The 17,396-nt window shown below is 45.1% G+C and overlaps 1 protein-coding gene and 1 long non-coding RNA gene across 13 annotated transcripts in view; one reads left to right on the top strand and one right to left on the bottom strand.

The window, feature by feature from the left end:
* CALN1 (calneuron 1) overlaps nucleotides 1-17,396 on the top strand; it is a 522,356-nt gene that overhangs the window by 337,496 nt on the left and 167,464 nt on the right. For 11 of the 12 annotated variants that reach the window (XM_035718174.2, XM_035718175.2, XM_035718178.2 and 8 more), the window contains one exon: nucleotides 2,572-2,684. In XM_035718174.2, coding sequence (XP_035574067.1) covers nucleotides 2,572-2,684 — 113 coding nt within the window. Of the gene's footprint in view, nucleotides 1-2,571; nucleotides 2,685-13,292; nucleotides 13,714-17,396 lie in introns of those variants that run through there. The other variant, XM_035718179.2, reaches the window with a different exon arrangement.
* On the bottom strand, nucleotides 1,515-16,453 carry LOC112646099 (uncharacterized). The gene is made up of 4 exons (XR_003127454.3): nucleotides 15,923-16,453; nucleotides 12,153-12,237; nucleotides 7,166-7,351; nucleotides 1,515-5,926 (listed from the first exon to the last, which is right to left on the bottom strand). It is a non-coding gene; the product is annotated as an uncharacterized LOC112646099 (long non-coding RNA).

Below are 17,396 nucleotides of genomic sequence, written 5' to 3' on the forward strand. Positions count from 1 at the left end.
AAATAGTGATCCATGCCCTTGAGCTTCCCAGCCTTTGTGAACTGTTAGATGTTGCCATGGGTGACAGACATTTGGAACGATGCTCACTGCTTACAGAACACCATTCCAGAGGGAGGGCTGGGGAAGGAGATCTATAGTCCTTGGGCCATTTTCTTGTCCAGTGTCTCTGGACCTCTCTCTTCTTCCTCTTCTCCTCCATGTCCCTCTCCTTCTTTTGCAGAGCCACCCCACCACCAGGAGCATTTGTTTCCCTAGTTGCCTTATCCCGTGAAATTTTAATAGTGCAGATATGTTGTATATCTGTTTATGTACTGTGGCCCAAGGAGGGCCACAAACCATTGTAATATCAAGATTGTCTGTCTCCTAGGAATCCATTTTCACCTCATCAAGGGTGATAACTATTTCTCTAGAGAATGCATATTCTAGTCTGAGACCTTCGGGCCATCTAGCCCTGAATGAGCGGGGGCGATTTGGGGTGAGCAGAGGGTCAATACAAGTGTTTAACGAGCGTGCTCTATCTGAAACTTGGAGCTACATAGAGCTAGCTCAGTGTGAATGCCAGGAACGGTGGGCTTTTCTTTTCCTACAGCTTCCAATTTCCTGCTTTCACAAATACTGGATGACTATTTTGGGGCAAATGTATCAGTCTGCATTTAAGAGAGTTTCTTTGCCTTGTATTTTTGGTAAAAAAAAAAGTAGTTATAGGTCAAAAGGCATCAGAATGTTACAGCATCTTAAATTACTGTCAATCGGTATCCGGGAGGAGTGGACCAAGAAGGCATAAGAGAGCCTATCTCCTCTCTGTATCTCCACCAACACTGGGCAGTATTCTTTCTAGAAGTATTGGCTAATTTGAGAGGCAAAATGGTACCTCAGTGATGCTTGATTAGCTTCTCATGATGGCCAGAGAGGGTGGAATTAATTAATTAATTACTAATTAATTAATATCTCAAAGGTGGAATTGAATTAGTTAATTTCGAGGGTGGAATTTTAGATGCCTCTATCCTGTTGAATAGTGAGAGGAAAACCAGTGTCCTCCAGTAGCCCAGTGACTGCCCCATCCATTTGCTGCTAAATTTTCCTTTCCTACTGACTTGTCACTCCTCTCCTACCCCTTTGGATTTTTTTTTTTTAATCTACACTGCAGTGTGTTTCTGGACTTCTTTTTCTGAATTATTGGCATCTTGATGATGACATCTGCTCAGCTTTTTGAAACAGGTTTTGAATGAGAGCTCTTTGAAGGTAGTTGCACTCTGGGAGTGGATTGATGTGTGCACACTTTGGCAAACTCATGTGTAGACACCTGGGCCATCTGCACCAGTTGGGCTAACATGTGGTGAGCTCTTGGGGGAGACGCCCTTTTGAGCAGTTCTAAGGGTGCAGAATGCCACACTGATGAGTCACCGAGGCTCAGGCAGGACCTTGAAGGTCTGTTTTTATCTAAGTTGGCTCAAGTTCACCATACTGGTCAATATCATGAAAGATGTGGAACTGCACAAAGGAAAAACAAGCCAGAGATATCATTCATTCATTGCATGAGTACATACAAAGTGCTTGCCATCATGTGGAATATACAAAGAAGTTTCAAACTGGGTCCCTGACCTTGCAGAACTTACAAAGCAGGTGGGAAATAGGTACACAGATCAGTGACTGAGATACAGGCTGATAAGTTCTAGGACAGAGGCACATGAAGGTAGATGGAGAACAACTCTGTCTAGTGAGATGAGGGTCAGAAAGAAAAATAAAAAGAGAACATTATATTTAAGTTCCATCTTAGAGAATGAGATGACGTTCATTAGGCAGACAAGTCGGGGAAGGCATCCTGGATGGAAGGAACAGCATGTACCAGAGGCATGAAGTTCTGAAAAAAGTATGGCATTTTGTGCAGAGGTGGGGAGTAAAAGGCAGCGAAAGGGGTTTGAACACCATCCTGAAGCGATTTCCTTATTTTGATCAAAGATGCCATTGATGTTTATAAAGCGCGATCAGTTATGCTTTGGGGGGAATAAACTACTGTATGGGAGACAGAGTGGAGGTGAGAGTGTGAGAGCAGACAGCCACTCCACTGGTAAGGTTGTAATTTTAATTCGGTGCATTGATTCTTGCAGACATTTTCCCACCATGATGGTGATTGAATTAACAAGGAAGAAAGAGCAAGCGCAGGCTTGGAAGAGGTGAAAGATGTGACGTCTCAGTTTATGTGTGGGTGACAAGGATGAGGAGGTGTGGATGAAGCTGCAATTTCTATGAAATTTACAGCTGGGCCAATTGAGGCCGGACGGTACAGCAGGTGTGAGGGTGGCCACTTGAGTGAGCGGTGCTGGTCGGGCACGGAGGTATAGACCTACTGGCAAATAGTTAGGCATATGTGTTACTGAATGTACCAATATTGCCAGTTTTTTGTTCTCCCCCTTGGTATTTTAAGAATGTTGGACCATTTTCAGTAAAGCTGCCAGCTCTTCATTGGTTGAGGTCACGCCAAGGGGAAAAGCTTGATGGTGTTTATTTCATTGGGCGCAGTAGGTCAATTTCAACAACATTTCAACTCACATTTATATTTTCTCCTTCCAGGGGATGGCCAGGTGGACTTTGATGAATTCATGACAATTCTTGGGCCCAAACTGGTGTCTTCAGAAGGTCGCGATGGTTTTCTTGGAAATACAATAGATAGCATATTCTGGCAGGTGAGTATGAATTTTTTAAAAAATCAGATTTGACAGTAAACATGTGCCTGAGACTAACTTTTGACTCTGAATTGTTGAGCTTCTGTTCAGCGTGTGAAGATCTCTTCTGAGCTAGGGTGACATATGTTCCTAGAACTGGATGTGGAAGTAGAGGTCCACACTAGATCCTCTGAACAAAGTATCAAAACTATACTCATTTAAAGTTAGGCTGAGCTAACTATCTCCCTATATAACCAGAAACAGTTATCCATTTGGGAGGAAATATACTCCACTTCTGATACACAGAAGTTTTTTTCCTGGGGGCACTTAGAAAGTACACTGTTGGGACTGCCTGAGCCCAGTTCTATCCCTGGTTCCAAGATATCCTTGTTGAGAGGAAGGCCAGGTTGCCTCATGTGTTTAGATCCTATCAATATCCTTTTTCTTAATAGGACAGAATAGTTTTATCTAAGAGTTTGTGTTAGATGCCTCTCAATTTGTTCCTATTTCTATCTCGTAAGATCTCTTAAGACATTTCAAATATTTACACTCAAATTGTTAAGGTGCTACAAATCATTTTGATATTCATTCTTTAGTCTTAATAGGTGACTATCAGTTCATGATTATGGAATTTGGGCAATGGGTTGTGAACCACTATTTTTAAAATTTGAGTGAAATAATTTGTCAAGTTAAATTGAATTGTTGGTTATACATGTAAAGCATCACTCCAGTACAGTGCAGTTTTTTAAATTTTTTGATGTGTTTTTTTTTTCTTAACCAAAGATAATTCTCTAATCTAGGTAAACATTACAGTTGACATGTATCTCTAGTCTTATTCTGCTACCTATCTTGCATGTAACCAACAAGCACTTGGTAAGAACACATTACATGCCTTATAGTCTATCACTGGGTGTTTCACAAAAGACATTGAAAACATAATCTTGGCTATTTAAGTTTGGCTGGGGAAACACTTTTAAGAGAGAAAAAACAGAAGAGATTCTTGGTGTGATGGTTACCAGACTAATCTCTTGAAGCCTGGGACTTCATGGTTAGCATCCTCAGCACCTCACACATTATATACACTAGACTCTCAATAACTATTTTTTGAATAGAATGAATAGCAGTTCCATAAGGGAGACAAATGTGGTCTTGAGGGGTCAGATAAGACTTCAGGAAATGGGAACACTTGCTTCAAACTTTGAGATATGGCAGGGAGTGACGAAGAAATAAAAAAGGAGTTCCAGGCTTGTCACGATAGGTTTGAATAGAGTGGAGACCATAAGCACAGGGTAATCATTGACCATGATGAAGGTTTAGTCTGCCAGGCTTTGCTGGCAGAAAGGTTTTAGGACATGAGCAAAGAGAAGACTTGAGATGATCCCAAGGTCCCTGAATGGCAGGGGTAGGGTCATGGAAAAAAGAAGTCTTTGTGTGGATTTGAATTCTAAGTTGGCCATGTTGACTGTAAGATGAGGGTCCAAAAACTAAGAGAGGGAGGCAAGTCCATGGCTAGATGCATGCAGGGATGGACCACAGATGAGAGCCCAGGGCTGGAAATCCGGATTTATTATCCATCAGAGCTGGTGCATGAAATCATAGGCAAGGATGAGCTCACCAAGAAAAGCTGCATAAATGAAGATGAACAGAGAGGCAGGACCTGGCTCTGGAGGACATCCAGGGGCAGGGGAGAGTGACACACTAGAATGTGTCCTGAAACTGCCTCCCCAAACTGTGGTTATGATCGGCCCTGCCCTTCCCCAGAGAAGGACTTCCGTGGTTCTACTTGCCATGTGACGAGAATATTTCACTGCTTATGTAACCCTTCAGGTGTGACTCAATACTTGGAAGGACATACAGGTAGGGGCCTTTGGCAGAAAGGAAAAATGAACCCACAGTTAAGAAGATGGGGAAACATTGTTTCTCACCAAGCTGTGTTCCAGCCCAAACAGATCCACTCTGGATAAACATTTGGGAGCTCTTTCTCTGCCTGATTTATTTCGTCTCGCTTGTGCTTTATTCCCCACTCTCAGTGCTCTTTCTACCCTTTGCCTCTGCCTTCATGGCCCCCTGTAGTCTGGAATAATGCTACCTGCCTTCTGGGCTCTGAGCATTCTTCCTGGCCCTGGAGGCCAAGGAGCTCTAGGTACTTAACCTCCACCTTAAGTAGAAGCCTCGTATATCTTCCAGATGCTTCATAGTAGAACATCTACACAGCAAGGAGATATTTCTCCCTATATCTTGACTGCCTCTACCATAATTCGGACATGCTATTATGTCCACAAAGTCTCTGTTTTTGCCTTATTAGAGACCCTCTTCCTCACCTGGGGAGACAAACAGGATGGGGAAAAGCAAATAAAGGGGGAAAATGCCATTCTGAAATATTTAAATGAATGCAGGGACACAAGGCTTCCATGGCAGTGGTTTGTCCTGCTGGTCCTCATGCAGCTCAGAATTTTATGACTAGCAAAGGAGAACAGAGACATCTATCAATTCTCAGTAGTCAGCTGTACCCTCCCACGCTGCATCCCCACCCCCACCCCCGGTCTATTCCGAGACAGCATGAATAAATTGTACTTAAAACGTCCAGAGCATCCGGTTCTTCCTGGAAAAAAAGTTCACATTCCCAGTGCTTGAGTGATTTTTTCAGGTTTAAAAGAAGGCTCTGTGTGTGTGCGTGAATGTTCGTATATGCATGCGTATGTGTGTGTGTTTCCTTTGTTACAGTGGTTGAAGATTTATAGAAGAAAAGTCGCGGAATGAGGTCTTTCTGCCTCTGAACAGACAGGGGCATATTGATATCGGGAGGTACTGACACTCCAGCGGGAGGAGATGGTTTACTTAAGACACTCTGATGAGGCTGCTCACCAGGGACAAATTCAGTTTCTTGTAGATACAGATAGGATGTTATACTTAGCAGGGCACGTGAGTGACCTATTTGCTGCAAAATATATTCGCTGTAGCTTGTGATGTAGAACAACAATAAAGATGTATGATATCATGGTTCCTGTGGGTCACGAATCGGAAAGCAGCCAGGTGAGTGGTCCTTGCTCGGCGTCATGAGGTTGCAGTTAAGATGCTGGCTGGGGCAGTGGTCATTTGAAGGCTTGACTTGGGGCTAGAGGAAGTGCTTCAAGGTAGCTCACCCATGTGGCTGGCAAGGTGACGAGGGCTGTTGGCAGGAGGCCTCAGGTCCTTGCCACATGGATCCCCCAGCCCCTGCAGTGTTGCTTGAGTATCTTTATGATGTGGCAGCTGGCTTCCCTCTGAACAAATGATGCAAGAGAGCACAAGACAGAAGCTATGGTGTCATTTCTGGCCTCCCCTTGTAAGTCAAACCCCATCATTTCTGGAATACCCTCTTGGGTACGTAGCCCATCCCCATTCGGTGGGGGAGAGGAACACCTCCTGGTGAATACCCAGAGGCAGCTGTCGTCAGGACCCATTTTGGAGACTGGCTTCAGCTTCTGGCCCGACGTTGGCCCCACTGCCTTGGCTTTCCCCAGCCTTTGGTTCCTTCTAACCTCAGAGGAAAACTGACTGTGGCTGTTTTCTGTGTTCTCAGAAGTGATCCTAGAAGGCACTAGGCTCCTCTTGCTAATTATTTTTTTTTATTTGTAAAGATTTTATTTATTTATTCACAATAGACACAGGGAGAGGCAGAGACACAGGCAGAGGGAGAAGCAGGCTCCCTGTGGGGAGCCCAATGCGGGACTTGATCCTAGGACCCCGGGATCACACCCCGAGCCAAAGGCAGAGGCTCCACTGCTGAGCCCCCAGGTGCCCCTCCTCTTGCTAATTAAATCATCCTCCTGTGCTCCCTCCTCACCTGCGTTATAGCCCACAGTGCCAAGAGGAAAATAAAAGCAACTGGGATCTGCAACAACAGCTATTCATCCATTGGTACTTATCCCGAAAGTCAGGAGCCCCTGGCTCTTTGCAGGAAATTGGTATCAGTGAAGGTGGGGTGGAATTGGCTACTAACGCAGCCTCCTTCCTGAGGAGGAGGGTCTGAGGGCCATACCCCAGGGTCTCTGCCCTCCCAGGGTACGAAGCCCTCTGGGGTGAGGTTCCCAGATTTCTTGGCAGCCAGTTCAGAGCCTCTCCCTTATGTGGCAGGTAATAACTGCTGGAAATTTTTATTATATTCTTGCCCTTTGTTCATCAGGTTTCTGTGTGTTTGCCACTACTGCAAGTGACATTCTTGGGAAGGAAATGCGAAAGGGCGTTTGAAGTCAGCCTTAGGACTTGGTGTGTGTTGACCATGGAGAGGAGGAAATGGTAGGGCTGAAGGGGGCTAGGGCTCAGGATGGGATGGTTTTCATGTTCAGTGCTTTGGGTTGATTGCACCTGCAGGGAAGTGGGGTCCTCAGAGTCTCTACTGTTCTGCCATTCATTGGTGCTCCACACCCTGACTCCACTTGCACCCAAGAAGGGGGGTCCTTAATACAGGAGATGGCCCTGCTGGGAGGGGACAGAGCCCAGTTTCTGCATCACAGGCTTACCTGAGTCACCACAGCAACCCTTTGTCTGCCTTGTCTTCCCCGGGGCCTCCAGCACCGTGCAGCACTGTTCTGCAGCAGGTTTGCAGATAGCACGCAATAGAGAGGATCATGGCGAGGATCATGGCAGATGGAACAGCTCTTACAGCCCGGGGGTCCAGCCAACATTTCTGTCAGACTCTTCTCCCTCTGAAGAAAGAGAGATGAGTCCCGTATTGGCTGGGAGAGCTGAGATTTGTTTGTCTTACTGGAAGGTGTAGGTGAAACACCTAAGGCTCCTTTGCTACCGATTTTTATCGTATCACAACCAAACCTGATGCATTAAGACCTCATGAGTTTAGACTTTCTGTCTTAAGGAATAAAACACATAAGTGTCTAAGCAAACGAATCAGTTCACTGGATGCTGCGGGGTGCATGGGAGTGCATCCGAGGCTAGAGGTCAAGAAACAGGAAACTCACATGGGCTCCCTGGTTTTTGTGCATGCTCCTGAGTATTGGCTGAATGTCCTGAGCCTTGCTTGCCTATGCATGTGCAAGCTGGTCACCGTCATAGCTCGTTTATCTCACAGCTATGTGCAATATCCAAGACACTGAATTATCCTCACATAAAAATGTGTGGGACACCCACCCCCGGATTTGGTCCACATTAAGGCCTGCCATGCTGACTTCTCCCAACTGCAGGCCTGCTCGGCTTCATTTCCAGCTGTCCACTCCTCCCCATCTGGTGGGAGAATACACAGCAGATGTAGTCAGATCCCTACAGCTGCTCCCCAGGAATCTCTCCAGGCTTGGCCTCTGTCCCTCCATCCCAGACCCTTGCTCTGGTCTCATGTCTTCCATGGCATTCCATTTCTACTATGGTCCAACTCCTGATTGCTGACCTGTGCTCTGATCCAAAGGCCACTCCTTACTGGCCTGGGGCCCAGGGTTTTTGCTTAGGCCATGTATGTGCTGGTCCCAGGGATACAGCTGAGACGAGCAAGGCACTGTGCTTAAAATTCTTGACTCATGGGCAATTGAAAGCACTTGATGTTCCATGCTCATGACATATGAAAGGAGCACTACACAAAGCTACATTATGATCCGGATCTGTTATGCATAAAAGTACGGGAAAAAAGTATATCAAAATGTTAACAGTGATCTGTCATGTGTGGTAGGATGATGAGCGATCCCATCTTTCTGTATTTTCCAAAATCTCGACAGCGGGCATGAGTTAATTCTAACATCAGAGAAAGAAAATTAAAGGAAAGAAAATGAAATTCCTAGCAAGTCAAGACCCTATTAAATATCTATAATTCAGGGGTATCTGGGTGGCTGACTGTTTGAGCATCTGCCTTTAGCTCAGGTCATGACCCCGGGGTCCTGGGATCAAGTCCCACATCGAGCTCCCTGCATCGAGCCTACTTCTCCCTCTGCCTCTGTCCTTGCCTCTCTGTGTCTCTCATGAATAGATAAATAAAATATTTTAAAAATATATCTATAATTTTTTCATCTGTAAAACTGGAGATTACCTGGCCCATGAGGCTGACTGTTGGTAAAACTTGCAGGGCAAGCAAGCAAACAAATAAACAACAACAACAACAACAACAAAACAGAAGAAATCATAGTCCATCATGTAAGGTATTTGTTGCAGGGGGCCAAGGCCTAGAAAACACTGAGATCTTCACTGTCTTAACATTAAGAATAAATTGCATTGCAGGAGGCTGAGTCTCTCTTCACATCAAATCTGGCACCAACAGGATCTTTCTCCCCCCAGTATTTTGTCAATGTGCCACTCTATCAGTTTTGGATCTAAAAACTGCTGCTCCCTAGATCTTAATCATTGAACAGAACCTAAATAGCTTTCAGAAGCGGTGCCCATCACAAGGCCCATTAGATTGACAGCTAGTGCTTGAATTCCCAAAGTGATTTCATTTGTGAAATATGGAGTATGGAAAGCATTAGCATCATCAGCAGAAGTCTTGAAGTGTGGTTCCTGAACCAGCAGGACCAGCATCACCTGGAACCAGTTAGAAACGCAAATGTTAGGGTGCCACCACTCACTGAATTGGAAAGTCAGGGGGGTGGGTCCAGCAGCCTGGGTTTCAGTGAGCCCTGCAGATGACTCTGACGCTCACTCTGGTTTGAAAGCCACTGAAATTTCAGGGAGCCTGGCATCTGGTCCCACTTACTGGTCTGAGCCAGACCTTTGTAGTTGGTGTTTCTCATATTTATCCATATTCATAAGTGTTAGTCTATAGGTTTTAACTGTTTTTAAAAGGTGGAGAAATCATATGTCAATAGGTAACTAGTTACCTAAGTAGGAAATGCCTTTCCAAGGGTTAACACAATGCAAGGATCATTAAAAGCATTAACTGGGGCACCTGGGTGGCTCAGTAGCTTAAGCATCCAACTCTTGATTTCAGCTCAGAGCATGATCTCATGATCTCAGAGTCATGAGATCGAGCCCTGCATCAGGCTCTGTGCTCAGTGCAAAGTCCGCTTGAGAGTCTCTCTCTCCCTCTGCTCACTCACTCACTTTCTCTCTCAAATAAAATAAGTAAAATGTTTTTAAAAGTATTAAACTATTAAATTGGGGGGGGGTTTGGTCATTTATCAGTTTATTTAAAAAATTAAGAACAAGACAATAATTTAGTAGAAGTACCACTGGGTGGGGAAGAGAGGGTGAGAAAGGAGATGCTGGGGGCAAGTTCATTCTCTGTACAGAGATGCAGGGAAAATTTCACATAGCTTTCAAGACTGCCTGGTGAAAGGAAAAAAAAAAAAAAAAGGAAGGGGGAGTTATATAGGTCCCAATACTTGTTACTGCTCTTTATCAAAATAGTACACATACCTGCACAAATAAAATCGCAAAACAGTGTTGCCAGTTTTTCAAGAAAACAAAACAAAAATTAGTGATTTCTTTTTCCTCTTTGTTTTTAAAAAGTCATCGTCATCTTTTTAAACTACTAATTGAAAGAATTTTCAGGGACGCCTGGGTGGCTCAGCAGTTGAGCGTCTGCCTTTGGCTCAGGTCATGATCCCACCGTCCCACTCTCCCGTGCAGAGCCTGCTTCTCCCTCTGCCTATGTCTCTGCCTCTCGCTCCCTCTATGTCTTGAATAATAAGTAAACTCTTTTAAAAAAAAAAAAATTTCAAAATGGAACAGGAAAAATATGGCAACGGACAAAATAAAGCATATGTGAAGAGCATTGCTAAAGCAATCTGAAAACCTCTTAATAGACAAATAGAATAAGGAATAACATACAGGGAATCCCCTGGTGGCTCAGCGGTTTGGCGCCTGCCTTCAGCCCAGGGCGTGATCCTAGAGACCCGGGATCGAGTCCCACATCAGGCTCCCTGCATGGAGCCTGCTTCTCCCTCTGCCTGTGTCTCTGCCTCCCCGCCTCCTGTGTCTCTCATGAATAAATAAATAAAATATTTAAAAAACAAAACCATACAATTGGTCAATACTTCAATAAACATAATCAAAACAGTTCAGCCTCACTAGAAATCTAAGAAATGTAAATTAAAATAGTTGGATAACGTTTTTCACCCATCAGATTGGAAAAGAATAAAACCAGGATAGTGCTCAGTGCTGTCAAGAGTGGGATAAAATGGACAAACTCATATGCTCACATGGTAGAAAATGTAAATTGTACAACTTTCTGGAACACTATCTGGTGATATTTAGCTACAACTTTTCAGATGTTAAATCCTATAATTAAAAATAATTCTAGGGCAGCCCCGGTGGCGCAGTGGTTTAGTGCCACCTGCAGCCCAGGGTGTGATCCTGGAGACCCGGGATCGAGTCCCACGTCGGGCTCTCTGCCTGGAGCCTGCTTCTCCCTCTGCCTGTGTCTCTGCCTCTCTCTCTCTCTGTGTCTCTCATGAATAAATAAATAAAATCTTTAAAAAAATAAAATAAAATAAAAAATAAAAGTAATTCTATGTCTAAGACTTTCATATGAAATTAGAGATGTAGAAAAGGCACTTACAAAGCTGGAATATTGTACAATTATTTAAAATAATATTTTCACTCTACAGTCTGTAGCGTTTGAATGTACAGTCTAATCACATTGCTGTCGTACATCTGTTATATATCCATTTATATTCACAGACAAACACTGGAGAAAATGCAGTAATTCTGACGATGTTAATTGTTACGGATTGGGATAAAGGCTAATGGCATTTTTTTCTTTATCCTTATTTCTATTTCCTGAAATTTCTACATTAAGCTATCTGATCTATTCTGTTATTAGTCAGTGAAATTAACAAAACCTCAAGTTAACAGAATCATATTATGAAACAACTATTTTCAGTGGTAAAATAGTGGAGTTCCTAATAGACATGCCCATTGTCTTGGTAAACAAAGTGCAAAGTTGGTAGGAGAGTATAAAAGCATATAATCAAAATTGCAGCCATCAACCACCAGAAGGGAAAACGCATGGAGGCATCTGATTGGGGGCCACCCACCCAAATCTCTGTGTGGCCCTCTGTGCCCTCTGCTGTGGAAGGCACAGGAAGCCCAAGGCCAGCTGTCAGCACTCCCTCCTCCCAGCATGGCAGTCACCTTCCATCAATTAGTATGTTGAAAACCCACACTTTAGGAGAATGTCTAAATTGAACTTGGAATCAGGAAAAAAAAAAAAAAACCTGAAAATAATTTTTAAAACCTTTCCTAAATAAACTCATAACTGGTTCTTGAGTCCGTGCCTGGGATGCGCTGACAAGTGACCTCAGCCAGTAAGAGGAGAACATCACTGGTCACATTATCAGGAAAGTGCTGGCACCAGTGGCTTCATTCTTATATCTAAATAGAATCTCCCCAAGTTAGTTAAGTAGGCTCCATGCCCAGCACGGAGCTTGATGTGAGGCTTGAACTCACAATCTTGAGATCAAAACCTGAGTGAGATCTAGAGTCCTGCACTCAACTGGCCGAGCCACCCAAGACACCCTGAATCTTCCCAAATTTTATATGAAGTTCTTTTCTTTTATTCAATCTACTTACCCTCAGAGGTCTAACACACAGGGCCTGTGTGTTATGTGAGCCCTGTAGACTCTCGGGACAGCGTAGAATTCTCATCTACAGTTACCTAAATGCAGAGGACAGGAGAAAAGGAAAGATGGTGGGCTGATTTTCTCAAGGGTAGAATCTTTCATGAAAGTGCACAGGAAGCAGAGAAAGGAGCTAGGCAGGTGTGAAAGCTGATGGGGACCTCCCGGGGCCAGGCAGACAGATTCTCAAAAACCCCGCAACAAGCAGCACCCAAAGGCAGGCTTCTGCAGGGGACAGGGGTCCCTGTGCTGCAGTGTCCTGGAGACACTTTCTAAAAATAAAACACTTTATCGAAATATGATTCACGTGTAAAGCTGTCCATATTTAATATGCACAACTCAGAGTCTGGAGGGAAGTGTACATTCACGAAACCATCATCACCATCAAGGTAGATACGCAAATCTGGCCTCTTCCAGTGTTTCCTCCCCACTCCTTGTTGCCGCTGCTCCTCCTTTGTGTGTGTGAGAAGAACACAGAAGATCTACCCTCTTAGCAAATTTTAAGTACACCATATTGTTAGCTATAGGCACTAATGCTGGATGGTAGCTGTCCAGACCTCGTTGGTCGTGCGCAGCTGCGACTGTGTCCCCTGTGACCATGACCCACCCGGCTCCCCTGCTCCCAGCCCTTGGCACCCGCATTCTACTCTGCTTCTGTGGGTTTGACTCGGATGTCTCATGGAAGTGAGATGGCGCAGTTGTTTGCTGGAGACACCTTCTGACCACAGCTCCAGGGATCTTGTTGCCACAGGACAGAGTTCCTGAGGTTCACAGGCTCAGCCGGGGAGGTGAGAGGAAGGAACCCAAGCCGCCTTCCGTGGCGCGTGGGTCCTTCTCACCAAGCTCCCGATCCTCTCTCTGCCAGACTCTGGTTGCACTCCCACACGTTTGTTGAGATGCCACCTTGTAGATCTTTATCTTTTTACCATTATAAATACGATTTTAATTTTGTCATTGTAAGTTTCTAACCACTTTCTGCCATTATCAGGGTTTGGGAATTTTGGCTTTTATCTGACTTCCTTACTGAATTCTCTCTTTAGAGGTCATGTACTTTTCAGTTGATTTTTTTTTTTTTTTTTTTTTGGTTCTGTAGGTGACTTTGTCTACAGATTGCAGTGATTTTGTTTCCTTCCATCTGACACTATTTCAGTTCCATGTATATTAACGAAACCTGCTTATTAGTTATAAATGAGAAGGGTGAGATTTGATGTTGATATTAGGAAATTAACTTCTTACTTACCAACAGTTTATTTAATATGGATATATGATAACTTTTTGCAAATGTCCTTTGAATATCTCATAAGATCACATGATTATTCATATTTAACTTACTGATATAGTGATTAATAAGCTTCATAATATCAAACAATTTTTACATTCTTAAGATTAATGTTAGTTGTCATGATAGGTTGTTTTCTTAGTGTAATTTGAATTTGTAATGCAATTTTAAAATTTGATTTGACACCAATTTTGATTTCTTCATCCATATTTATAAATAAAAGTGGCCTCTAGTTTATACAAAACTGTAAGTGTCATTGTTAGGTTTTGAAATATATTGTTCTACCATGATAAAATTCATTTGTCAAGTTTCTATCATATTTTGTCACCTACAATAAATTATATACTGTATACATTTATTTATGACCTTAAATTTGAGTGGCCTAGTTCATAAAACTGCCTAGATCTAGTGGTACAGTTTTTCTTTTGGTTTTGGGGATCTTTTTTTGAGGTATTTCTTTGATGGTAACTTTTAATTGTTCTGTTTTGAAAATTTATATTATCTTAAGGAAATTTCCAATTCTTCAAAATTACTTAATTTACGAACATGTACTTGTACACAAAACCGTTTAAAAATTTATTTGCCAGTATCTTTTTACCATTACTACAGCTTTTTCCCCCTTATTTTTCCAGCTTTATTGAGAAATAACTGATATACAGCACTTTGTCAATATAAGGCATACTTCACAGTGATTTGACTTACATATATCGTGAATTGATTACCAAAGTAAGTTTGACATTGGTCATCCCACTTAGATGCCAAAAAAGAAAAATATTTTTTCCCTCTGATGAGAATGCTCAGAATCTCCTCTCTCAACAACTTCCAATTACACCACACAGCAGAGTTAACTATGGTTATTAGGTTGTACTTTATATCCCTAGTACTTATTTATCTTGTAACTGGAAATTTTACCTCTTCTTAAAAGTAAAAAAAAAAAAAAAAATTCTTTATCTGAGTATATTTGACACTCAAATGTTACAGTAGTTTCAGACGTACAAGAGAGTGAGTCCACATCTATAGGTATTATGCTGTTCTCACCACAAATGGAGTGTTACAGCTTCTCTCTTATTTATTTATTTATTTATTTATTTATTTATTTATTTATTCATTCATTCATTCATTCATTCATTCATTCATTCGAGACAGAGAGAGAGAGAGAGAGAGAAAGAGAGAGGCAGAGACACAGGCAGAGGGAGAAGCAGGCTCCATGCAGGGAGCCCGACGTGGGACTCGATCCCGGGTCTCCAGGATCAGGCCCTGGGCTGAAGGCGGCGCTAAACCGCTGAGCCCCCCGGGCTGCCCTATAGCTTCTCTTAATAGTAATTTTTGTTTTTCTTATTTTGAATTAATGTATGCCATAAAGTTATTTATTTTACTGATTTTTTGAAAAAAAATTTTCTTTGTTTTTTCCCTGTTTCCTATCTTCATTTCCTTTCTGCTTTCTTTACTGTTATTATTTATAAATTTCTGTGTTAAAGGATTATTTTAGGGGGGCCTGGGAGGCTCAGGTGGTTAGGCATCTGCCTTTGGCTCAGGTCATGGTCTCAGGGTCCTGGGGCCGAGCACCACATTATTCTCCCTGCTGACGGAGGAGTCCGCTTCTCCCTCTGCCTCTGACCCTCCTTCCCGCTTGTGCTCTCTCTCTTACTCTGTCTCACATAAATAAATAAAATATATTTAAAAAAAGGATTATTGGGATCCCTGGGTGGCGCAGCGGTTTGGCGCCTGCCTTTGGCCCAGGGCGCGATCCTGGAGACCCGGGATCGAATCCCACGTCGGGCTCCCGGTGCATGGAGCCTGCTTCTCCCTCTGCCTGTGTCTCTGCCTCTCTCTCTCTCTCTCTCTGTGACTATCATAAATAAATAAAAATTAAAAAAAAAAAGGATTATTATATTTAGTTCTTTTTTTTTTATGAATGAAGGAATTTAGATACGACTTTCCTATTAGTACAGCTTTATGAGCACGCCGAGATTCTGCTCGGCAGTGTTACCATTTACTATGTGGTTAACATCTTCCTTCACTCAGTAGCGACCTTAGGGAATCTTGCTGAACGCGTTGTTGAATCATTTGTTATTAACTTCTCATTTTATGATTCCATGGCAGCCATAGGATGCCACTCACGTAGTCCCTTCTTCGTACGATTGTGCCCACTCCGTGGGTCTCAGTGTGTGTTCACCTTCTGCGAGCGTGGCTGGGTGTTGGGCAGACCACCTTCACCTTCACGGTGTGTAGGAAATAGGGCCATGTGCCCTTGCCACGAGCATCCCGTTAAAGCCTTGCATGCCCCGGTACGTTCCGTACCTGCTCAGGCTGTCTTGGATGGATGGTGCGGAGTGTCTCATTCCGTTTCTTTCGTTTTCTGGGTGTGTGTGTGTGTGTGTGTGTGTGTCTGATACTGTCATCATTCTTCGGTTGCCTCAGCGGCCCACTCAGCAAGTGCTTACCTTGTTGGGCCAGCGTGGTCGTCGCCGCGAGCGGCTGACACGCGTGTCGCCCCCCTGCAGTCTGTGTTCTGGCGTGCGGGGTACAGGGCAGACAGACGCTAAGGAAGCGGCTCCTCTCATCCCAGGTGACACTCGGTTCTCGGACATACCGAGAAATGGGGCGACCACAGCAGGGGGCAGCCGGGGCGGGTGCTCCGCGACTGTCAACGGAGCGTGCGGAGGGGAGGACGAAGTGACACCCGGGCCCCCCCGGAGCATGGGCGAGCCCCGGCGTGCGAGCCCCGCGGGCAGCTCCAGGGCCCCGCGGTGAGACAAGCCCGGGGAAGACCCGGCGGGCAGCGGAAGCCTGGTAGGACAGGAGCTGGAGAGGTCAGCAGAGACCAGCCTCCGTGGGCCCTCGCAGGCCCGTGTTGGGGCGCGGGTTCGCCGGAGAGTGGGCGAGACGCCCCAAGGCTGAGGCGAACTCTCCCGCGGCCCGGGCGCCGGGCGCCAGCGCCAGCCCCTGCCCCTGCCCCTGCCCCTGCCCCGGCCCCGGCCCCTGCCCCTGCCCCGGCCCCTGCCCCTGCCCCGGCCCCTGCCCCGCGCGGAGCTCCGCCCGGCGCCCCGCCCCGCGGGCTCCAGGGGGGGGGGGGGGGAGGCCCCGGCGGCGGCGCACGCGCACAGGGGCGGCCCCCGGCGCCAAGCTTGGCCCAAGTCGCGCCGATCACGCCTACTCCTGCCCCATTGGCCCGAGGTTAGTCACGTGGACGGCCAGGCGTCGGTCGCGTTGCCGCACCCGGCGGCAAGGGGTGTCGGGAGATGTAGTCTTTCCTCTGGACGGCCGCGTTCCCGGATTTTAAAATCGAGGGCTTCGTTGCTGTTCAGAAAGCGTGGATTGACGCTTGGGGCAGGACTCTTCGTCCCAGGTCCCAGCAAACAAGGAGTCTGGGCCTAGTTTTATGTAGAAATAGTACTCGTTGGAGTGATTGCAGCCGCGTAGTGGCGTGGTGTGATCTCCCTGCCACCGTGTGCCCGCCGCGGTGTAGGAGGGCGGGGCGGGGCGGGGGCGGGAATGCAAGGGGGACCTCGGCGAGCCCTCTCCGACCCGGGGAGACTCGCTGTGGCTCGCACCGGGGCGGGAGCAGCCGAGCGGGGAGAAGGGGCAGGCTCGAGGCTTGTTCTGGAGGTGGAGCTAGTCACTAGATCAAATTGTGGCATTTTCGTTAGTATCCATCATTACCGTTTATGCCTACAGAGGGCCTCTCGGCCCATCCCCCATTTTTGTCTTAAACGCTCCTTTTCTGATGTTAATATTAACTTCATCTCATTTCCATTTTATTGTTGCTACCGGGCATGTCCATATCCATCCTTTTCCTTTAAGAAATTCCACTCTTTAAGTACCCTTCTCTTTAAAAGAATCATAGTGTCAGTTGGAGAGAATTTGTCTTTTAATAGACAGATTTAATAGAATTTAGCTTTGATCCCTTGGCAATCC

Source organism: Canis lupus, chromosome 6 (assembly GCF_003254725.2).
Source record: "Canis lupus dingo isolate Sandy chromosome 6, ASM325472v2, whole genome shotgun sequence".
NCBI lineage: Eukaryota > Metazoa > Chordata > Mammalia > Carnivora > Canidae > Canis > Canis lupus.